At 46.5% G+C, this 17,964-nt stretch overlaps 1 protein-coding gene across 1 annotated transcript; it reads right to left on the minus strand.

The window, feature by feature from the left end:
• Positions 1–6,941: 6,941 nt before the first annotated feature.
• On the minus strand, positions 6,942–16,325 carry PURB (purine rich element binding protein B). The gene has a single exon (XM_028504205.2). It carries the CDS (start codon positions 15,241–15,243, stop codon positions 14,320–14,322), a length of 924 nt encoding a protein of 307 aa, XP_028360006.1. The 5' UTR covers positions 15,244–16,325; the 3' UTR covers positions 6,942–14,319.
• Between the last annotated feature and the right edge of the window lie 1,639 nt (positions 16,326–17,964).

Consider the following 17,964-nt stretch of genomic DNA (forward strand, 5'->3'; position numbering starts at 1 on the left):
GCAAATGAAGGGCCCTTTCGGCTCCAGCTGTTCCCGTGTGACCCTGCGTCGCAGTCCAGTCCCTCCACGTAGTTCTGCTTCCCTCGCCGCCTCAGTCGTGTTGCCAAGGGCATCCCGCATACACTTCTGGAAGGCAGTCCCTGCGTTAGAGCCTGTCTCCTGGGAACCGACCACAGGCAAGTTTAGGGTGAGCAGTGTATTCACACGCACAAAATGCGAAAGGAACAAAGCACTTCCATTCACAGTAGCTTTTAGAGAACAAAGTGCTTGGGAACGAATTTCAGAAAAGAATCACAAGATTTAGACTCTTAAAACCACTAAACATTCTTTTGTGTGTGTGAGATTTTTAAATTTGTTTTTAGAGAGGGGAAGGGAGAGAGAAAGAGAGGGAGAGAAACATCCATGTGTGGTCGCCTCTCATGCGCCCCCTACTGGGAACCTGGCCTGCAACCCAGGCATGTGCCCTGACTGGGAATCAAACCAGCGACCCTTTGGTTAGCAGGCTGGTGCTCAATCCACTGAGCCACACCAGCCAGGGTCCACTAAACATTCTTGAAAAAAAACCTAAAGATTTAGGGGAATCCCAGCTTGCTTCTTTGTAGAAGCTGACAGGACCATTATAAAATTCATATGGAAATGCGAGAGAACCAGAATAGCCAAAATAATCTTGAAAAATGATGACGTTGAAAGATGCACACTTCTGGATTTCAAAACATACTACAGAGTTGCAGTAATCAAGATGGCGTATGACATAAGGACACACATAGACCGATGGAGTAAGTTAGAGCCCTGTGGTCATTTGGTATTTGACAAGGGTGTCCAGAAAATTCCGCGAGGGCCCTGGCTGCGTAGCCCAGGTGGCTAGAGTGTCCTCCCGATACCCCAAGGTGGTGGGTGTGACCCCTGCTCAGGACACACAGGAGTCAGCCAGCGAATGCATACTTTAGTAGAACTGCAAGTCAATGTTTCCATCTTCTTCAAAGCAATAAATAACATTACTTTAAAAAAGAAAATTCAGTGAGGAAAGCACAGTCTGTTCAACAAATGCTGCTGGAATTTTTCCTTAAAGAGAATTTGCTTTCTTTTACTCATTTACGTAGAAGGTGGATTGTCAGGAAATGAATTGACATGCTGAAGTGCTCCCTCAGAAACCTCGGAAGACTCCATGTAGTTACAGCGTAGAAACACTTTGACAAATCACCCAAAATCTTCTGCTCACTTACTTCTGTCCCAAGTCAAAAGAGACACCTTGAGCTGATAAAGGTCTGGGAGAATTCACTAGTTGTAACCAAGAGAGCTTGCAGTCCCCACCGGGAAAGGTGTGGGTGAGTTGAGGAGTAGACAGATAAGTTCCCACTGCGCTGATGACTCACTGGCCTGAGTGATGTCGCCAGCTGGGTTTTCCCTGCGGGAAAATTGGCAGCTGCTGGACTAGAACATTCCACACTGCTGACAACAACTTTCCTTACCTCAGAAGACTGTTTCCTGCCATTCTCACTGAGAACCTAACCTGCTTTCTCTTTGTATATTATTTATGCTAAAGATGGGGACCCTGCCTTTATGTTCTGAACTGTGCATTACAGGGGACACCGTATACAAGTCGTATATTCATAAAGGCTCTTTCTGAATTCTAAGCTAAAGCATCAGAGTCAAGCAATGAGATGTAGGTACGGTCAGAACTTCTTTTTATACACAAAGAGCACACACTATAGGCTATATAGTATATCCAAAACAACAACATTTTCTTTTTCCTAAACTAAACAACAGCTTTGAAACACAAGCTAAGGGCACCTGATCTCTGTACCCAGTGGAATAAATTCTCAGTAGAGAATCACTTCATTTAATGACTTAATTTTAAGTGCAAGTTGTTTACCGAAAGGGAAGTACAGGGTAAAACTGATACATGAAGCATAAATAGCAAAATGTTCCATTTGTCAGAATTCATGAAATAAGGACATTTTTCTCTAAACTCCAGAGGCCTGAGAGTTTTCGTTTTGCAACTAGAGATGTGCCTGTGCCTGAATGAATGGAACCTAAAATAATGAATTAAACTACTTTTTAACTTAATTTCTACATAACAGTTGTTGACTTTGTGGCATAGTTAATAATAAGATAATGTATATTAGAAAATGGCCCTGACTGGTGTTCAGTGGATTGAGCACTGGCCTGTGAACTGAAAGGTTCCCAGTTTGATTCCCCGTCAGGGCACAGGCCTGGGTTGTGGTCCAGGTCCCCAGCTGGGGCCGTGCAAGAGGCAATCACACATTGATGCTTCTCCCCTTCTCTTTCTCCCTTGTGTCTCCTCACTCTCTAAACAAATAAAATCTTAAAAAAAGAAAATGCCACAGGGAATAGCTATCAACATACCTAACATGAATTCCTTGTTATTTAACCTATTTAGCTAATACAGATTTTTCAATATATACACAGATGTGATGGCTACTTAACAGTGTTGAGATTTTTTGAATTATCAAAAGTTTTTAAAAGACTGAATGCTAGATTGTTTAACAGTAGTTACCTTTAAGGAGTGGGTTTGGAGAAGGAGCACATTCGTTTTGTTTCTTTACGGTGATTCTCTACTGTTCACATTTGTTAAAATGAGTGTGCATTAATTTTAAATTAAATTTTATTAAATTTAAATTAATTTTAAAATAAAGTTTGGTGATTGTAACTGCCATAAAAGATGCCCACCAATTATGAAGGGCACTGGGTAAATAGGCAAAGGACACGGCAGTTTTGAGAGTGGGGCAGTCTAAAGGCCCTTGGAGGGCTTCCTGGTGGAGTCCTGTGTGATGGTTGTGTACAGGCCAGTGCCACACCCACAGGCCTTAGTGCATCCTCCCAACCTCTGTTCTGTAAATGGCCCCCGGAAATCCTGATAGAGTTGAATAAATGGATCACTGCTCATTTACTTCCTTTTTTAAAGATGTTATTTATTTATTTTTAGAGAGAAGGGGAGGGAAGGAGGAAAGGGTGGAGAGAAACATTCGTGTGTGGTTGCCCCTCGAGTACCTTCTACCGGGGACCTGGCCTGCAACCCAGGCTTGTGCCCTGACTGGGAATTGAACCAGAGAGCCTTTGGCTTGCAGGCCGGCACTTCATCCACTGAGCCACACCAGCCAGGGCTAACTTTGCTATTTCTTGATTTGATACCTAGGATGGGGAAAATGTAAAATAGCATAAAAAGGACTATTTTCAGGGCCTCATGGTTCCATGTCACTGATTTCACATTGAGTCTTGTGTGGTTCTAGTCCCCTCCTACAATGTTCTGACGAGGAAAATCTGATTGTAACTTACAGAGGGCACCATAGGTACTTACGATTGAGTTGCGTGTCCCAAGATGTTCACTCTGATAGAAGACTAGCATTTGATTTCTTGGTCATTGATACAGATGAATCAAATCAGCATGTTGTGTTTGTTTGTTTTTTTAATTCTGGGGACATATATTTATTTTGTTCTCAGACACCATATCCTGAAATCACTGATGAGTGTAACGCTCATCCAAGTCGGAAGGACAGCCTCTCTGCAGAAACCATCAGAGGTTCTGCAGAGCTTTGTGGGTCTGTGTAGGAGGGTCTTGGCATGGGAGTGCTGTCCTTTCTGTGGCAGTGCCGTGTGGCGTGTCAGAGAACTGGTTCAGACGTGTGTTCACTCATCACACTAACTAGTCTCAAAACCTGAATCGGGCCCACTGAGAGGTCTACGTGAACTATCATGAAGTTGAGAAGTTATATTTTGCATGGAGAGTATCTTTTTTTTTTTTTTTTTAATTCTCACCTGAGGACATTTTTTTCATTGCTTTTCGAGACAGAGGAAGGGAGAGAGGGAAAACATGGATGGTTGTTTCTTGTACGCCCCTGGATAGGGAATCGTAAGTTTCTGGACTGTGGACTGCACACAGCCAGATGGGGGATTGAACCTGCCACCTAGGTATGTACCCTGACCGAGAATCAGGGACAGTAGTCCCGAGAATAGGGACTACGCTCCAGCCGAGCCACACTGGCCAGAGTGGGAGTATCTTTTTTTACACTTTCCGTGGTGTTGTCTCTTGTAAGCAGTAAAGGCCTGGGGCAGGAATGAGGTTGCGAATAAATTCTCTATTGCTTGGATTGAGGTCTGGTTCTTAGCTAGGGAGATTGGTTCACTCAGGTTCCACTAGGAACCCGCTTGTCACCTTTCGCAAGGGAAGTGTGGGCAAGGAGCAGGAACACCTACTGGACCTGGCCGGTGTCCAGCACTAGTGCTCACTAGCTGCAAGAGCTGGAGGCACACACTCAGCGACAGGGCCTCATGCCTCCCAGACCCTAACCGTGCGGTCAGTGATGCCAGGGGGAAAATGGGAAGAACACAGACGCAGCTCAGTGAATTCTCCCACTCCTTCCTTTCCTCTGTCCACCCACATCCTCCCTGGGGTCTGGGGAAGTGGCTTCTTAGGGTTTAAGATTCATAGCGGTGTTTTACTGAGTAGGGAGCTCAGTAGCAAATGTGAGCTGCAACCCATCCTAGTCTGGAGACCAAGGTAAACATGAACCAGAACATTTGAATCCTAAGAATGCTCTAGTCCAATGTACCTCCTAGTTCTATTGTTTTACCTCCTGACCCACTAAAGTAATAAGTTCCATCTGGACCGCATCTTCCACCCCTAGCACAATACCTGGTGCAAAAGAACCGAGTGAATGGATTTGCAAATGATCTGACCTCACAGCGGTTATTTAAAGGATTTCAGTGCTGACCACCAGGTGGCTCTTGTCTCCCTAATCCCAATCGCTTCTCCAGGAAACCAGACACTGTCGTAGGACCTTAAGGATTTTTGTGTTAAAGATAGGTGCCCAGAGTCACTGTTCGTTTATGGCAGAGTCAGGACAGAACCTAACTCACAAAATACCAAAACTCGGAAGTCATGCCCCTACTCCTGGAGGCCTTGGCTTCGAAAGAGCTCTTGGGGCTGCAGCCTGCTGCATCCGGAACGCACGTCAACGGAAGAAGTCAGCAGGGCCGTGGCAGAGCCAGCACGCCAGGGTGGGTGCTCCCTGAGGCCTCAGTCGGCTGGCGACGCCCAGTTAGTTTCCCAGAACCTCCTCGATTTCTGCAGTGAGGCTTGAAGTAGCACCCTTGACCAGCAACAACACATCACCTCGGAACTTGCTAGAAATGCAGCTTCTCAGGCTCCACCCAGACCAGCTGAACCAGAAGTGCAGGAACTGGTGCTTAAGAAGCCCTTCGAGTGGCTGACGCTAAGGAGTTCTATGTGCGAGGAAAGCCCCCTGGTGAGGGCACTGCTGACACAAGGCCCCACCATTCCACTTGCAAACTTTTCTCAAAAGGAGCCACTTTGGGGTGTAAGGGGTGGTGTGGGCAATTTCAGCACAGCAGTCACAGGTTAAGGTCGTGTGTTGGAGTCCTCTGTGACCCTGCATTTCTTCTGCTCTAGCGGATTCCTAGCCCTCCCTCCCCTTCTCTTCCCAATACCACAAGATCCTACAGCCTCTCATCCACGCTCACAGGGGAGAGCCTAACAAGGTAAAACAAGACACTCTATGTGCGTGTCCCAAAGATTCGGTCCAGTTGGGCAGGGCAGCGCCTGAGCATCAGCATTCAAGGCTCTCCAAGTGCTTCCGCAGCCAGCACTGAGAACCACTGCCATATTGTGTAAGTGTGTGGGTGGTGGTGGTGGCCAGAGTAATTATTTGAGAGCCTCTACCATAGAGAAAACATGGGAAGGGCTAAAGGATTAATAAGCTTAGTTTTCTCTGCCCTGGCTGGTATGGCTCAGTGGATGGAGGGTTCACCTGCAAACCAAAGGGTCTTCGTTGGCTTGATTCCAAGTCGGGGCACATGCCTGGGTTGCAGGCCAGGTCCCCAGTAGAGGGTGCGTGTGAGGCAACCACACCTTGATGTTTCTCTCCCTCTCTTTCTCCTTCCCTTCTATCTACAAATAAAATCTTTAAAAAGAAAAAGATAAACCTCAAAAAAAATCTGTCTTCAATTCCATCCCTAATCTTCAGAAAGGCATCCTTTTTACATCTCAGGCTACTCCAGTGGCTCTCAGAGGGTGATTCAGACCCCCGAGGAATCTCGGAGTCTGGAAGTCAAACCAGTTTCCTAACATCGTTCCTGACCTTGTGTTTGTTCTCTCGCAAGTCTAGCGTTGTCCAGAGGCTCAGTGATGTGATGTCAATGCTGACAGTGACTATGTGCTTATTTTCGTCTTAGAAATGGTTCAGTTTCTGCCCTGGCCAGGTGGCCCAGTGGGCTGGAGCATGGTCCACTACACCAAAAGGCTGTGGGATCAATCTTCGGTCAGGGCACACACCTGGGTGGTAGGTCTCTGAGGGATGGGTCTCCCTCTCTAAAGCAGACAGACAGACAAATAAAAAAAATCCAAACATATCCTTGCATGAGGACTTTTTCAGAAAGGCTCAGTTTCTAATGTATTAGGTATCCATTATTATAGCCCTGAAAGATAAAAAGCTCCTTGGGATTCTTCAGTACGTTTTGTATAAAGGGGCTTCTGAGATGAAAAACATTGGGAACCACAGCTGGGATCCATGGAGGTAACTTTACTTTTTCATTAATAGTGGCCTAAGACTGGCCTAGTCTGCTCTGCAAGAAGTCAGCTATGATGATGCACAATGAGGTAAGTTTCTTTACACCCACTGGGAATGGTAGGGCCCAAAAGCCAGTAGAATAGGAAGAAACTAGGGGAAGTGACAAGTGGCCTGTCTGGGAAGTGAACCGCATTGCAACTCTTACTCCACAGGTCGCTTACTAACTAGAAAAGGGTCGTGGGGACTCGGGCCGCTGGGACGTGCAGTGGCTTGCAAGTCATTCCAGTGGGGACTCGCCCAGTCCCAGACCATTCTCGAGCCCCAGCAGAGGGTGTGGGGCATCTCCCTCCCGTCCCCAGGTAACTCCTCAGAGACACCAGCACGAGACGGCCATTCACTTTTCCGCATACTTTATTTGTTACAAACATACAATTTTTTAAATATAGACTGTAAAACTCCATTTGCAAAAGTCTGCTATTGTAAGGAGTACACACCAGCAGTAAGGATTCTTACACATTTTTCTCTATGAGTTTTTCTGTCAGTTTTGCTAGTTAGTGGTAATTACGGGACCCGCCATTTTAGAGACCTGTCTGAAGCTCCTGGCCGTGCTCACACCACTCTCTCGAAGCTGCCCTGCTCGTCTCGACACTGACCGCGGTCTGAGCTTCCACCCCCGGGCAGTGAGGCCGACAGCCCGCCGGGACTCTGCTTTGAACGGTTTCCAGGAAGTGTGGTTTCTGAATGGGTACTGCACTTCACGGATTTGTTTGAACTGCCCATGCAGCTGTTTGTTAAAGTGCATTCTTTTAAAAAATAAGAGGAATAATCTTTACTCTTTAACCAAGGTACTTAAAAAAAATGAACTTTTTGGTCTCTCAGCAGATATTCCCAAATTGATCCTATCACTACAAATTTTAGTGTTCTATTTACAAATATTTATAGGGTTACAGGTGGAGGGGACCTTATAAAATTAAAGGTGCGGCTTCTCTTGAAGCATAAGTCAGTCCTACAAATTCACATATAAGAACACACACTTGGTTTACAATGCACAGCATGTGGGTATTTACAGACTGAAGACACCCCAAACCCCTTTTAAAGTAACTTCCAACCTAAAGCCCAGTTGTACATCCATTTAGATCAGGAAGCTCTGTCTCCTGCTGTCAAGATTTGGTTTTACTTCATTCAAATGTCGCCTGCAGATTCTTTATCGGCAGGACATCAGCCTCACTTTGGAGTGAAGAATCTAGTCTAAGGAAGCCCTGGTAGACAATGACTGGAAACATCTCAGAAGACAAATGGACTTTTAAAAATGACCGTGGAGAAATACCTGCATGAAGGTACAAAAGGAAGCAGGAATCTCTAATTTCCCTAGAGCTTTAGGAAAAAGAAGTCCAACTACATTATGCAAACATTGAAAATAATTGGAACAACTCAAATATACTTGGCCTGCTACTGTAATTTGCGAAACTGTCCACTCTATGTATGCTCTGCTCTGATGTGAAATGCTTCTGCACCTGCCCAATCTCCTAAGTTTTAGGAATCCAGAGAGCTTTTGTACACAGGAGGGACGTGTGGGCTGGGAGAAAAGGGTCTATGTCTCGTATCTGAAGACTTGAAAATAAAACTCCAGAATTCCTACACATGTGCTTAGTGATATGATTTTTTTCCGTTTTCTTAGGACTCTCCCTGCTGACACAGGTCCCTGAAAAAGCAATCTTAAAAGGACAAATACACCACTTGCTCTGCTATTTCCAAACGTGAAGACTTTTTTCCAATCAGCCTGTTCCTGTGACACAGGGTAAGACTGGGGACAAAAGCTGCCTTTCAGGAATAATGGTCTCAATCAATTTTCTTCAAAGAGCCGTTAAAATTATTGAAGGTAGGATAAAAAAGACAAACTGGTGTCTTGCACATAGTAGTGGACAATGAACTTAGCATTTTCTCTAACAGAGCCCACATTTCATAATACTAAAGATATAACCAGCTCTCCCTTATCCATGTCAGTGAGATACTTTACATATAACAGGGAAAATTACTCAAAATCTCATGTTAATTTTAATTACAAGTACAATAATACTCTTTTATCAAAGTTTGTTAGAGTTACTGTGGGGGAAATGGTAACATTTTGGCATCAAATAAAGCTCTGTCCTCCCTTTATAACAAGTCCCACTGAGCCGTGAAACTACCCACCTAGCATTTGCTGCTGTTCTATCATGGCTTTGCCCGTCCCAAATGGAATGTCTAATTTATGAGGCGAGTTACATTTTCAAAAGGGAAGTACAAGATTGTGAATAAAGGTGATTATTGATGACACATTCCCTATTTCATTAGGAAATACAAAATACATTCGTAAAGGTCTTGGATCCGAGGTACAGATACCAACTGAAAATTACCTTGTGTAATAAGTCTTCACGATGCAATTCTATTATTTTTTTCATTTTCCAAATTTAATTTTCGGTGCGGACAACTGGACCACATTTGTTGAAATAAGAGTCTGTTAAGTCCATCAGTAATGAAACTTAAGTTTTAAGACTGAGGACTGGGAACAGTGACTTTAAGCAGCAATGTTAGCTGTATCAGAACTCACCATTCAATTCCATCTCTGGACACTTCTGGGGTCTAACATTGGAAAATGACTGCTTTTAAGATTAAAATGGGAAATGAAGCTATAATTTGCCATTTCTACCTTATATGTGGGATTTCAAACAGGGCATCGACATGTACTTTTTTGTCTATATTTTTCTTAAGGTAAATGTGTGTTTGTTTTTTTTTTTTACAAACTATCTCCTCCCTCCCCCAGTCCCACCCACACACCCACTACTCAGCTTATTCAATGGGAACAATAACTGTTGAGGAAGACATCTAATTGATTTACAGTACTCTAAAACTAACCCTGAAAACTGAGTCTTATTCATTTACTATAACTTCAGTGCTGTTGTTGACAAAAAAAGTTACCTTAAGGCTCAAGGGAAAGTAACTTATAAACTGTGAATGCAGCATTGTTCACTGTCTCATCCATTGGAAGCTAGCAAAATGCATTCTTGATCAGTAATACAAACCCAATAATAATAAAGATTTCTACTCTTCATACACAGAGTTAGAATAATACTCATTAGCAGATTATCTAGGGGAGCCTGAGAAACCATGATCCACATCACACAAAGATTCCACGTATTTCATGATCAAAAAGTGCTTTATCTTGAAAAATATGTCAGGGTTAAAATGGCAATATACAATGTAAAATCACACTTTCTCAAGTGAAATACAAAATGGAAAAGGAGCAAAATGATGGGAGGTTCTGCTCTCTGAACAGGCCTCACGCATGTGACTTTTAGGTATGCTAAATAAAATTGTTTTTTTAAGGGTTAACAGTGGGATTTTAACCACCATGTATATTCTAAAACCTGAGATTGGACATCAAAGCAGTCAACTTTGTACTTATCAGAGCAATTCTGATATTTCCTAAAAATAGAAGACAACTCAATTGAATTAGTAACTCCAGGGTCAAAACCATTCAATTTCCCCAATCACAAAGGAGACCGTTAACAAACACGTCAGGTACTTAGAGTGCTGCAGAACGACTCTTGGCAAACGAGTCACTTTTAACGTAAGCAAAAAGTCACTTCTCTCCTTCCCCTTCTCACCGATCAAGGCCACACTATTTTCAAATGAATATCTACTGAGAGATCAGTTGTGCATTGGACAAAGTACCATAATTGGGTTAAAATGAAAACAAAATTTACAGTGAAGAATACTTATGTGCATAGCTTACACACTCAAGCTTCTCCTTAATTTCATCCACCTCAAGGCAAGGTAGACCTAAGTGAATTGTCACTTGAATACCTTGTGTATCACTCTACCCCCCTGTAAAGCCAGTCAAGGTCATATTTAACAAAGCATCCTCAGCAACTAGAGTGCCTGAAGTGTGCAGCCATTTACAGACCACTCAATATGAGGGCATTATTATAACCAGCCTCTTCTGCCCACAACCCTGCATTTTCAGATAAGACAGGATAATTGTTTTGTTTTGAGAAAACTGAAGCTTGAATCTCTTAAAAGACCTGCAATTTACTGCAAAGTGATCGAGAGGTAACAAAGGAAGCAGGTTAAAGGCTGCCTGCGAGGGCCTCTCCATCATTTTGCAGTAAGTATTATGGAAAGTGACTTGACAAACAGCTGTGTCTGTGTCACAGCTGGTCATCTGTACCACCTACAAGCGCCCACAGGAACATAGGGTGTCTGGGTTTGGTTTGGTTTCCGCTCTGATTTTTGGTGCCATCCAGATCTGCATTTCGTTCCACGCAGCACATGCACTGACGACATCCTCTGCGGACTAGAGCCGTGGCTCTGCCCGAGCGATGGGCGGGGACACCAGAAACCGAAGGCAGTTGTGGGGTCTCGTCAGAGCTTCCTGCTCTTTCAACTCTGTTCCTAAAACTGTGGGCTTCTCACTTCTGCAACTGCAGTAGTTTGAGAAACAAACGTTCTGCCAATTACCAGAAAATAAATTTTACCTCCCTACTTCTCAGAAATAGGATGATTTTGAACACGTTATTAGTTGGGATATTTGCCAAAGTCAAAAAAAAGCCCTAAATCACTGGTGGCTGAAAACACTTTCTGCCTCGATTTAGCAAAGACTTTCTTTTAACAAGAAGCATCTGAGAGACAGCCCATAACACCACCTTGTTTAACAGACCACACGATGGAAGTGCAATCTCCGTTGTCCCTAGTGACTGAAATGAGGATCAGTGAAATGCTACAATCAATCCACATCCTTCCGTAACCTTCCTGCAGTGGGAAGAGAGGCCGTCAGCCACCCCTGCAGGAGAACAAACCTTTGAGATTGGTTAAGACTTAAAACCCACCACTATGACATTTACCACTTAATCTTATATAGGCAGGTCAAAATTTTAATATAAATTACTTTTCCAACACATAGCTTATGCATTCTTTGCTCCTTTTTTTGGAGGATTCTCAAATTGATATCTAAAGATTTACATATGATATATTACTGTTACATGGTCTAATGACTAAGAAAACTTCTCTGGTAACCAAAGCTGACTCCATATATGGTAGTGCTCCTGGCATATACCCCATATGCCTCAGACCACTTCCACATTCTTTCTATTCAGCTAATTATAGCTTAGTAGCCACTGGTGAGGATTGTGAAGACCCTGTCATTTCTACAGAATAGAAAGGCAAGGCTAGTTACTGCAATTCAGCCAAACAAAAAGAACAGAAAAAAGAATGAACCAACTCCTTAAAAAGGAGAGGTACCGCACCTTTGCAAAATTGAACTGGCTCAACTGCAGCTGAGCAACAGAACCACCACTGAAGCAAGAAAACAAGTTGGTCTATACAGGAATTGTACATGGTTTGAAAAGGAGAAAGTTACAGCAATCAACTAATAGCTGCAATCTTGATTTTCATTGCTGCCTCGGAATTTGAAACTTAAACAGTTTCTGCAAACTAATGCTAGTTTCTCAGCTCCTTTACTAAAACTATTTAGGGATTTGTTCTCCGCAGCAAAGAAATAAAACACTCAAAACACACAGGTAAATACAGCAGGACACCATTGAAAACAGCTGCCTTGTAGTACAAAATACAGTACAAGAGTACGGATGTCGTTAACACATCGGAAATACTATTGCTCCCATACAATTTAGGAAACATTCTTTGCAACGGAGAAAAATTATTTAAAAAGAAAAGCTTTAAAAAAATCTGTTTAAAAAGTCTACTGTGGATGATGAGAGTAGAGAAATTGTCCGAAAAGGGCACCAATGTTTGTGGCTGTTTTTTTTTTTTTAATCTAAGATGAACGATATTCTGAATCACAGTCTGATTTTTTTAAAAAGCCTAATTTTATATACATGATTATTTTCCTCCCTCTCAGCCACAATGAATGAAAACGACCTTTTTGTATATTACTTATTTCCCAATAAATACAAAAAGATTGTATGTATTGAATAACACCAAAATAACAAAAAGGGTACACAATAAATTAAAAGGCAGCTCAAATAAAGGGCAGTCATGCAGTTAAAAAACAAACAAACAAACACTAAGACTGTGGAGGTGGGGTTACTCGCCTCCTGGTTGAGAAGGTGTCGCACCAAGCCTACCTGAAAAACTTTGGAAAGAACAGCCCCCATTCGATTCAAAGTTACCTAGGTCCATGACATTCCCAGAAATACCTTTTGATAGGGTGGGATTAACTTGATTAGTAAAAACCATTTCTACTGAAAATCCATTTAAAATATAGAAGAGGCGATCCTTGAAAACCCCAACTTTTATTCTTGAAAGACAGCTGGATAAACTAGCAAAAGCTAGTTTTTGTTGAAATTTCAAGATGGTATAAAAATGCTTCCAGGATAGAGTCAGCACATTCATGTTCACTTTGAGTCCATTCAGATGGATTTCAGCTTCCCAAGGGCACGCTGCTTGCTTGAATCACACATGCATCATTTGCCAACTTTGATTGTGAGGTACTGATACAATGGATCAAGTTTCTAAAATTTTATTTAAAAAGAATAAATGATGCTGGAATTCTGGACCTGAGGATCTTTAGTATTTGAACAAATCCACAGATTAAACTGAAGGTAGAGGAAGACTTCAGTTTTGGTAATTTCCAACTCTTCTGAGACGTGTATTTCATTAAAGCTCAGGCTTGTAGCCACACTGTTCCTTTTTCAAGTTTTACGGTTTAAAATCCAGCCAATCAGTGGCGGAAACAGCCGAATTAGCCACAATTCACTGGCTCACATGGTGGAGCCACAGGGATCTGGCTCTCATTCATACCTAAGCCATTTCTTGGTAATGATCTCCATGTTTGAGAGATCAGGGAACTTTAGTGAGTAGCTACCAATCCACTCAAACAGTTTTTTCCTTGTGCTTTATGCCTGATTTTTTTCTTGTGCCTATCTCAGCAACCTCCAATGTAAAACTGCTCTCATCTTCAAAAAATTTGCCAACTTTTAATACTTTAGTAGCCAATTCTAGTTCAAGGATTGACATCTGAATCCATTTGCATCCTGCAAAACAATTCTGGGGAGGGAAAAAAAAAAAAGATACTGGCCTTGGTCCAGGTATCGTGCAAAACCATTTTAAACGATATAGATCCAATTTGTTTCTCTATTCCCAGGTGACTTCTGAAATTCATATTTTGTTCTGCCCTGTCCATGATTATTTAAAGTTGCATTCCTTTTCATGAAACCTGTACCCTAAGACCTGGGTAACTGCAAAGGCCTTTCCCTTCTCAGGAATTCCATGAAAACCTAAACCCAAAATGCTGATTTCAATGGAAGTGAAGGGACAGACACCGCAACAGTGAGGTCTGGAGAAATCTTTAGACCAGGTTCCCAAGTACAACACAAATTCAGCTGTTATCAAGGGGTCTGGGTCGATCAGAAGCGCTCCTTTGGCCCGCGCCGTGCTAGGACCTATCCCCAGACCCATCAGGGTTATCTCGATGGGTTCAGGAACCGCAGCTGGGAAACCACGGGAGCTGGGACTATTTTGCTCGGGTGAGGAGACGCTGTTGCTCTCCTTGCAGGTTGCTGTCAGCTCCTTGGAACTTTACTTCTTTTCTCTAATTGTCCGTGACTGTTCTCTCATGGTCATTTCTCGTAATTAACTACATTATTTAAAATCTTGTTTTCTCCCCGTGGGCCTCCCTTGCTCCCCCTGCACTAACTCACCAGGAATGGGCGGGAAAGAGAGCTCTTTAGACGAGGGGACGGAGGTGGGTGGGAGGCCCGTAGGGAAGCCGCGCGTTTCAATCCTCATCCACCTCTTCGCCTTCAGACTCGTCCCCGCCGCCGCTGCCCCCGCCGCGCCGCTCATAAAGCTTATCCCTCTGCCGCTCCTGGATCTCCTTCATCTCATCCGCATACCGGCAGAAGGCGCCCCCAAACTTGCCCCAGGCCTTGAAGGGAACGGTGATGGCGTTGCGGTAGGACGGCTTCACCTCGCTCACACGCAGAAACACCCCGTACTTGTTGCAGCCCACGTCGAAGAAGAAGCGCTTCGAGTCCACGGTGATGGAGGTGCCCTCCGGCAGCTCCCCGTACAGGCCGCCCCCGGGGCCTGCCGCGCCGCCGCCTGGGCCGCCCGCCAGCTCGTCGTCGTCGCCGCCGTAGTCGTCGATGAGCTTGGCCAGCGCGTCGCGGAACTCGATGAGCCCCTGCGCGGGCAGCGCGATGGTCTGGCCGCTCTGCAGGCCGCCGGGCGCGGGGCCGCCGCGCGTGACCGTCTGGCGGATGCGCAGGAAGCGGCCGCGCTGGTTCTCCTTGAGGTCCAGGTAGTACTTGCGATTCTCGCGCACCAGGAACTCGCTCTTGAGCGCGCGCCGCGGCCCGCCGCCCTCCTCGGCCGCCGCCGCCGCCGCCACCTGCTCGGGGCTGCTGGGGCCCAGCTGCGCGTAGTGCTCGATGAAGTCGCCCAGGTAGTCGCGGAACTCGGCGGCCACGGCCATGGACAACGTGAGGCGGCTCTTGGAGCCGCCCGCGCCCACCTCGGCGATCTTGAGGAAGCGGCCCTTGGCGTTCTGCTTCACGTCCAGGTAGAAGCGCTTGTTCTGAATGTCCAGCCGCTTCGAGGCCAGCTCCTGCGTTTCCTGCTCGCCGCCGCCGCGGGACGCGGGCTGGAAGCCGCCGGGCCCGCCGCCGCCGCGCTCGCTGCCGCTGTCGCCGTCCGCCATCTTCTCGGCCGCCGCGCCCTGGCCGCCGCCGCCGCGCCCTGGCCGCCGCCTGCCGCCCGCCGCGCTCGCGCCCCTGCCCTCCGCCCTGCGGCTCGCTCTCCGGGGCCCCCCAGCCTCGCCGCCGTCCCGCTCACTCTCTCCGGCCGCTCATCGCCGGCCTCCGCCCCCCATCGCCCCCGCGCCCCGCCCCGCCACTTCCGTCCGGCCGGAGCCCGCTTCCGGCGCGCGCTCGCGTGACGCCACCCGCCACGCCCACAGGCCCTGGCGGCCGGAAAGACCCCGCGCAGCGGCGGTGAGGCGCAGAGAAGTGACGTCACGGGGAGGGGACGGGCCGGGGCCGGAGTGCGGAGGCTGGGAAGGGCGTGGGCACCGTCGGGGTGGCGGGAACGCTGCGTCCCGTTTGTGGTACTGGTTCCCAGATGTGCCAAAACTCATTGAACTGTACGCTTTAAGCGAGTGCGTTTGTTGCCGATGAATTTCACCTGCACGCAGCACGGGTGCTTTGAAGAGAGGCGTTCAAGGAGCGGGGTCAGGTGAACGCGAGCACGACAAGCCCACCTGTGGGGCTGGCGGGAAATAATCCCTGGGAAATAGCATCGTCCCTGAGGTGTGATGAGTGCGCCACTCATCAATGCGGGCTCGCCTTCGTCCGCACGAAACCTCACAGAATGAGTGGCTGGGACGTACGCGGAACGTCATGGCGTCACCACGACGCAGGAAAACGGCGGCGAGGGCTGGACTGGGACGTGCGGGGGGTGCAGAGCTCGGGGGAGGGTGGCGCTGTCCCCGACGCCCGGTGCACAGGCACCGACCACCATTTTCCGTGTCAGCCCAAGAATTCGTGTTTCGTGTGACGCGTGCAAAAACAGGAAGGGGCCAAGGAAGTAAAAAGTCTGGCTTTCTACGGGAGGACGGTCACGAGGCCTGGGTCTGAATCCCGGACCAGCCCTGTGGTCGCAGGCAGCTCGGGAACTCTGTTTCCCTCCTTGTTAAACGGGAGTAATAGCGCCTGCCTCCTGTGGTTGTTACAAGAACTAAATGTGATACAGCTGATGGCAAAGGGGTTAACAACCCACGCCGGGGTCGGGGGCCGGGGGTCGGGGTCGGGGTCGGGATCGGGACGGCCCGGGGAGGAGCTATCCCGACCAGCCTTCCTCCCCTGGGCTTCCTCTTCCTCTCTGTGAAAGGGGCTTCCTGCTTTTTCTCTTCTCGGCTCCCACGTGGCTCGCTACGGGTGCGTGGGCTGGTTTGCAGACTTTTCTTTTTCTCAAGTAAATCCTTTTTGGTGATGGAATACCTAGGTGATTTTGTTTTATAGTCAATAAATGAGGTAATGCATATAAAACACTTGACCTGACATAGAAGAAGCTCTATTAATCACCCCTACTCCTGTTTCATAAAAAAAGACCCAGTCAGATCCTCTCCTAGTTCATGAGCACGATGATTGTGTGACACTGTGTCTCATTACCTGTCTCAAGTGAACAACAACAAAAAAAACCCCACAACCATTCAAACAAAATTAGAGTAATAGCTATTAGCCAAACACAGAAGGTGCCAGGAGAACGCATGAAATTCTGGGCCTTGGACAGCACCTTGGAGAAGATCTGGAGTCCCTGGGGAAGGAGTGTGCTGGGGGGCCTCCATGTAGCTCCCCTGATTTCTTGCTGACCAAACCACTTCCCTGCATGGGGACCGCAACATGGAAGGGTTCACTACACCTCTGTCCATTTCTTAGCTGCTTGGTTTACACTTGATCTTAGCCGAAAGGCCCAGGAACCATGTCAGGGTCTACTTTAGAGTGAGATTAACTGTGTGAAGATTCATAAGCAGAAACCTCATTTCGGGTGGAATGGGCAGGGCCTTTAGGGGGAGACCTCTCACACCCTGCCATTCATCAATTGTCCGGAACTGGAAGATACTTTCCACCTCCAGTAGGAAGATGCTTTTTTCCCTACCACTCCAGCAGGAAGGGGGATCTTGCCCAGCAACCCCTCAGCCAATGAGAGACAGTTACACCAAAGCTGCTCCTCTCCGAACGCCCAGTTGGCTCCAGTGGGTCTTTGTTTACTCAGCCCTTTGCATTACCCCCTGGCCTCTGTGAAGGAGTGTTCCTCTCCTTTGTTCTCTGGACTCACCCTGGCTCACCTGCCATTACACCCAAGGTCCAAACTGCACTGCTCTGTTGTCCCCAAGGAAACCTGTTTTGCTGGAGGGACGGCAGTTTGTTTGAGGTCCAGCACTGCTTTGTCTCCGTTGACATGTGTTCCTGTGAGCTGAGGGTCTAGGCCCGTCTCCATACTGGATAATCACATATTTTACAGGCTTTTTACAGGTTGACTTTTAAAATATGTGATTATAGCATATATTTTATATTTAACTCTAGCTGGAATGTATTTTGGTGTGTGGTATGAAGTGAAGAATCTGAAACATTTCTTTCAAATGACCAATTGTCCCAGTACTATTTATCGGATAACACTTCAAGGACAGATCTCAACAGGTGGAGACGGATGTAGGTTATTTTGGGCAGTGGGAGCATTTGCTCCCAGATGGCTAGAAGTCTAGTTCGGCTGGAGCCCAGCGTCTGTGAGGAGGGGGTGGTGGGCAACAGAGTGGGAGGCAGCTAGACTGGGGCTCATGGGGAGGCCCTGCCTTCCTGGGGGGAGTTTGGACTTGAGTCAAGGGGCAGCCCCTGGAGCTGTGCAAACGGAAGCGGGGTGCCTC

Source organism: Phyllostomus discolor, chromosome 10 (assembly GCF_004126475.2).
Source record: "Phyllostomus discolor isolate MPI-MPIP mPhyDis1 chromosome 10, mPhyDis1.pri.v3, whole genome shotgun sequence".
Lineage (NCBI taxonomy): Eukaryota > Metazoa > Chordata > Mammalia > Chiroptera > Phyllostomidae > Phyllostomus > Phyllostomus discolor.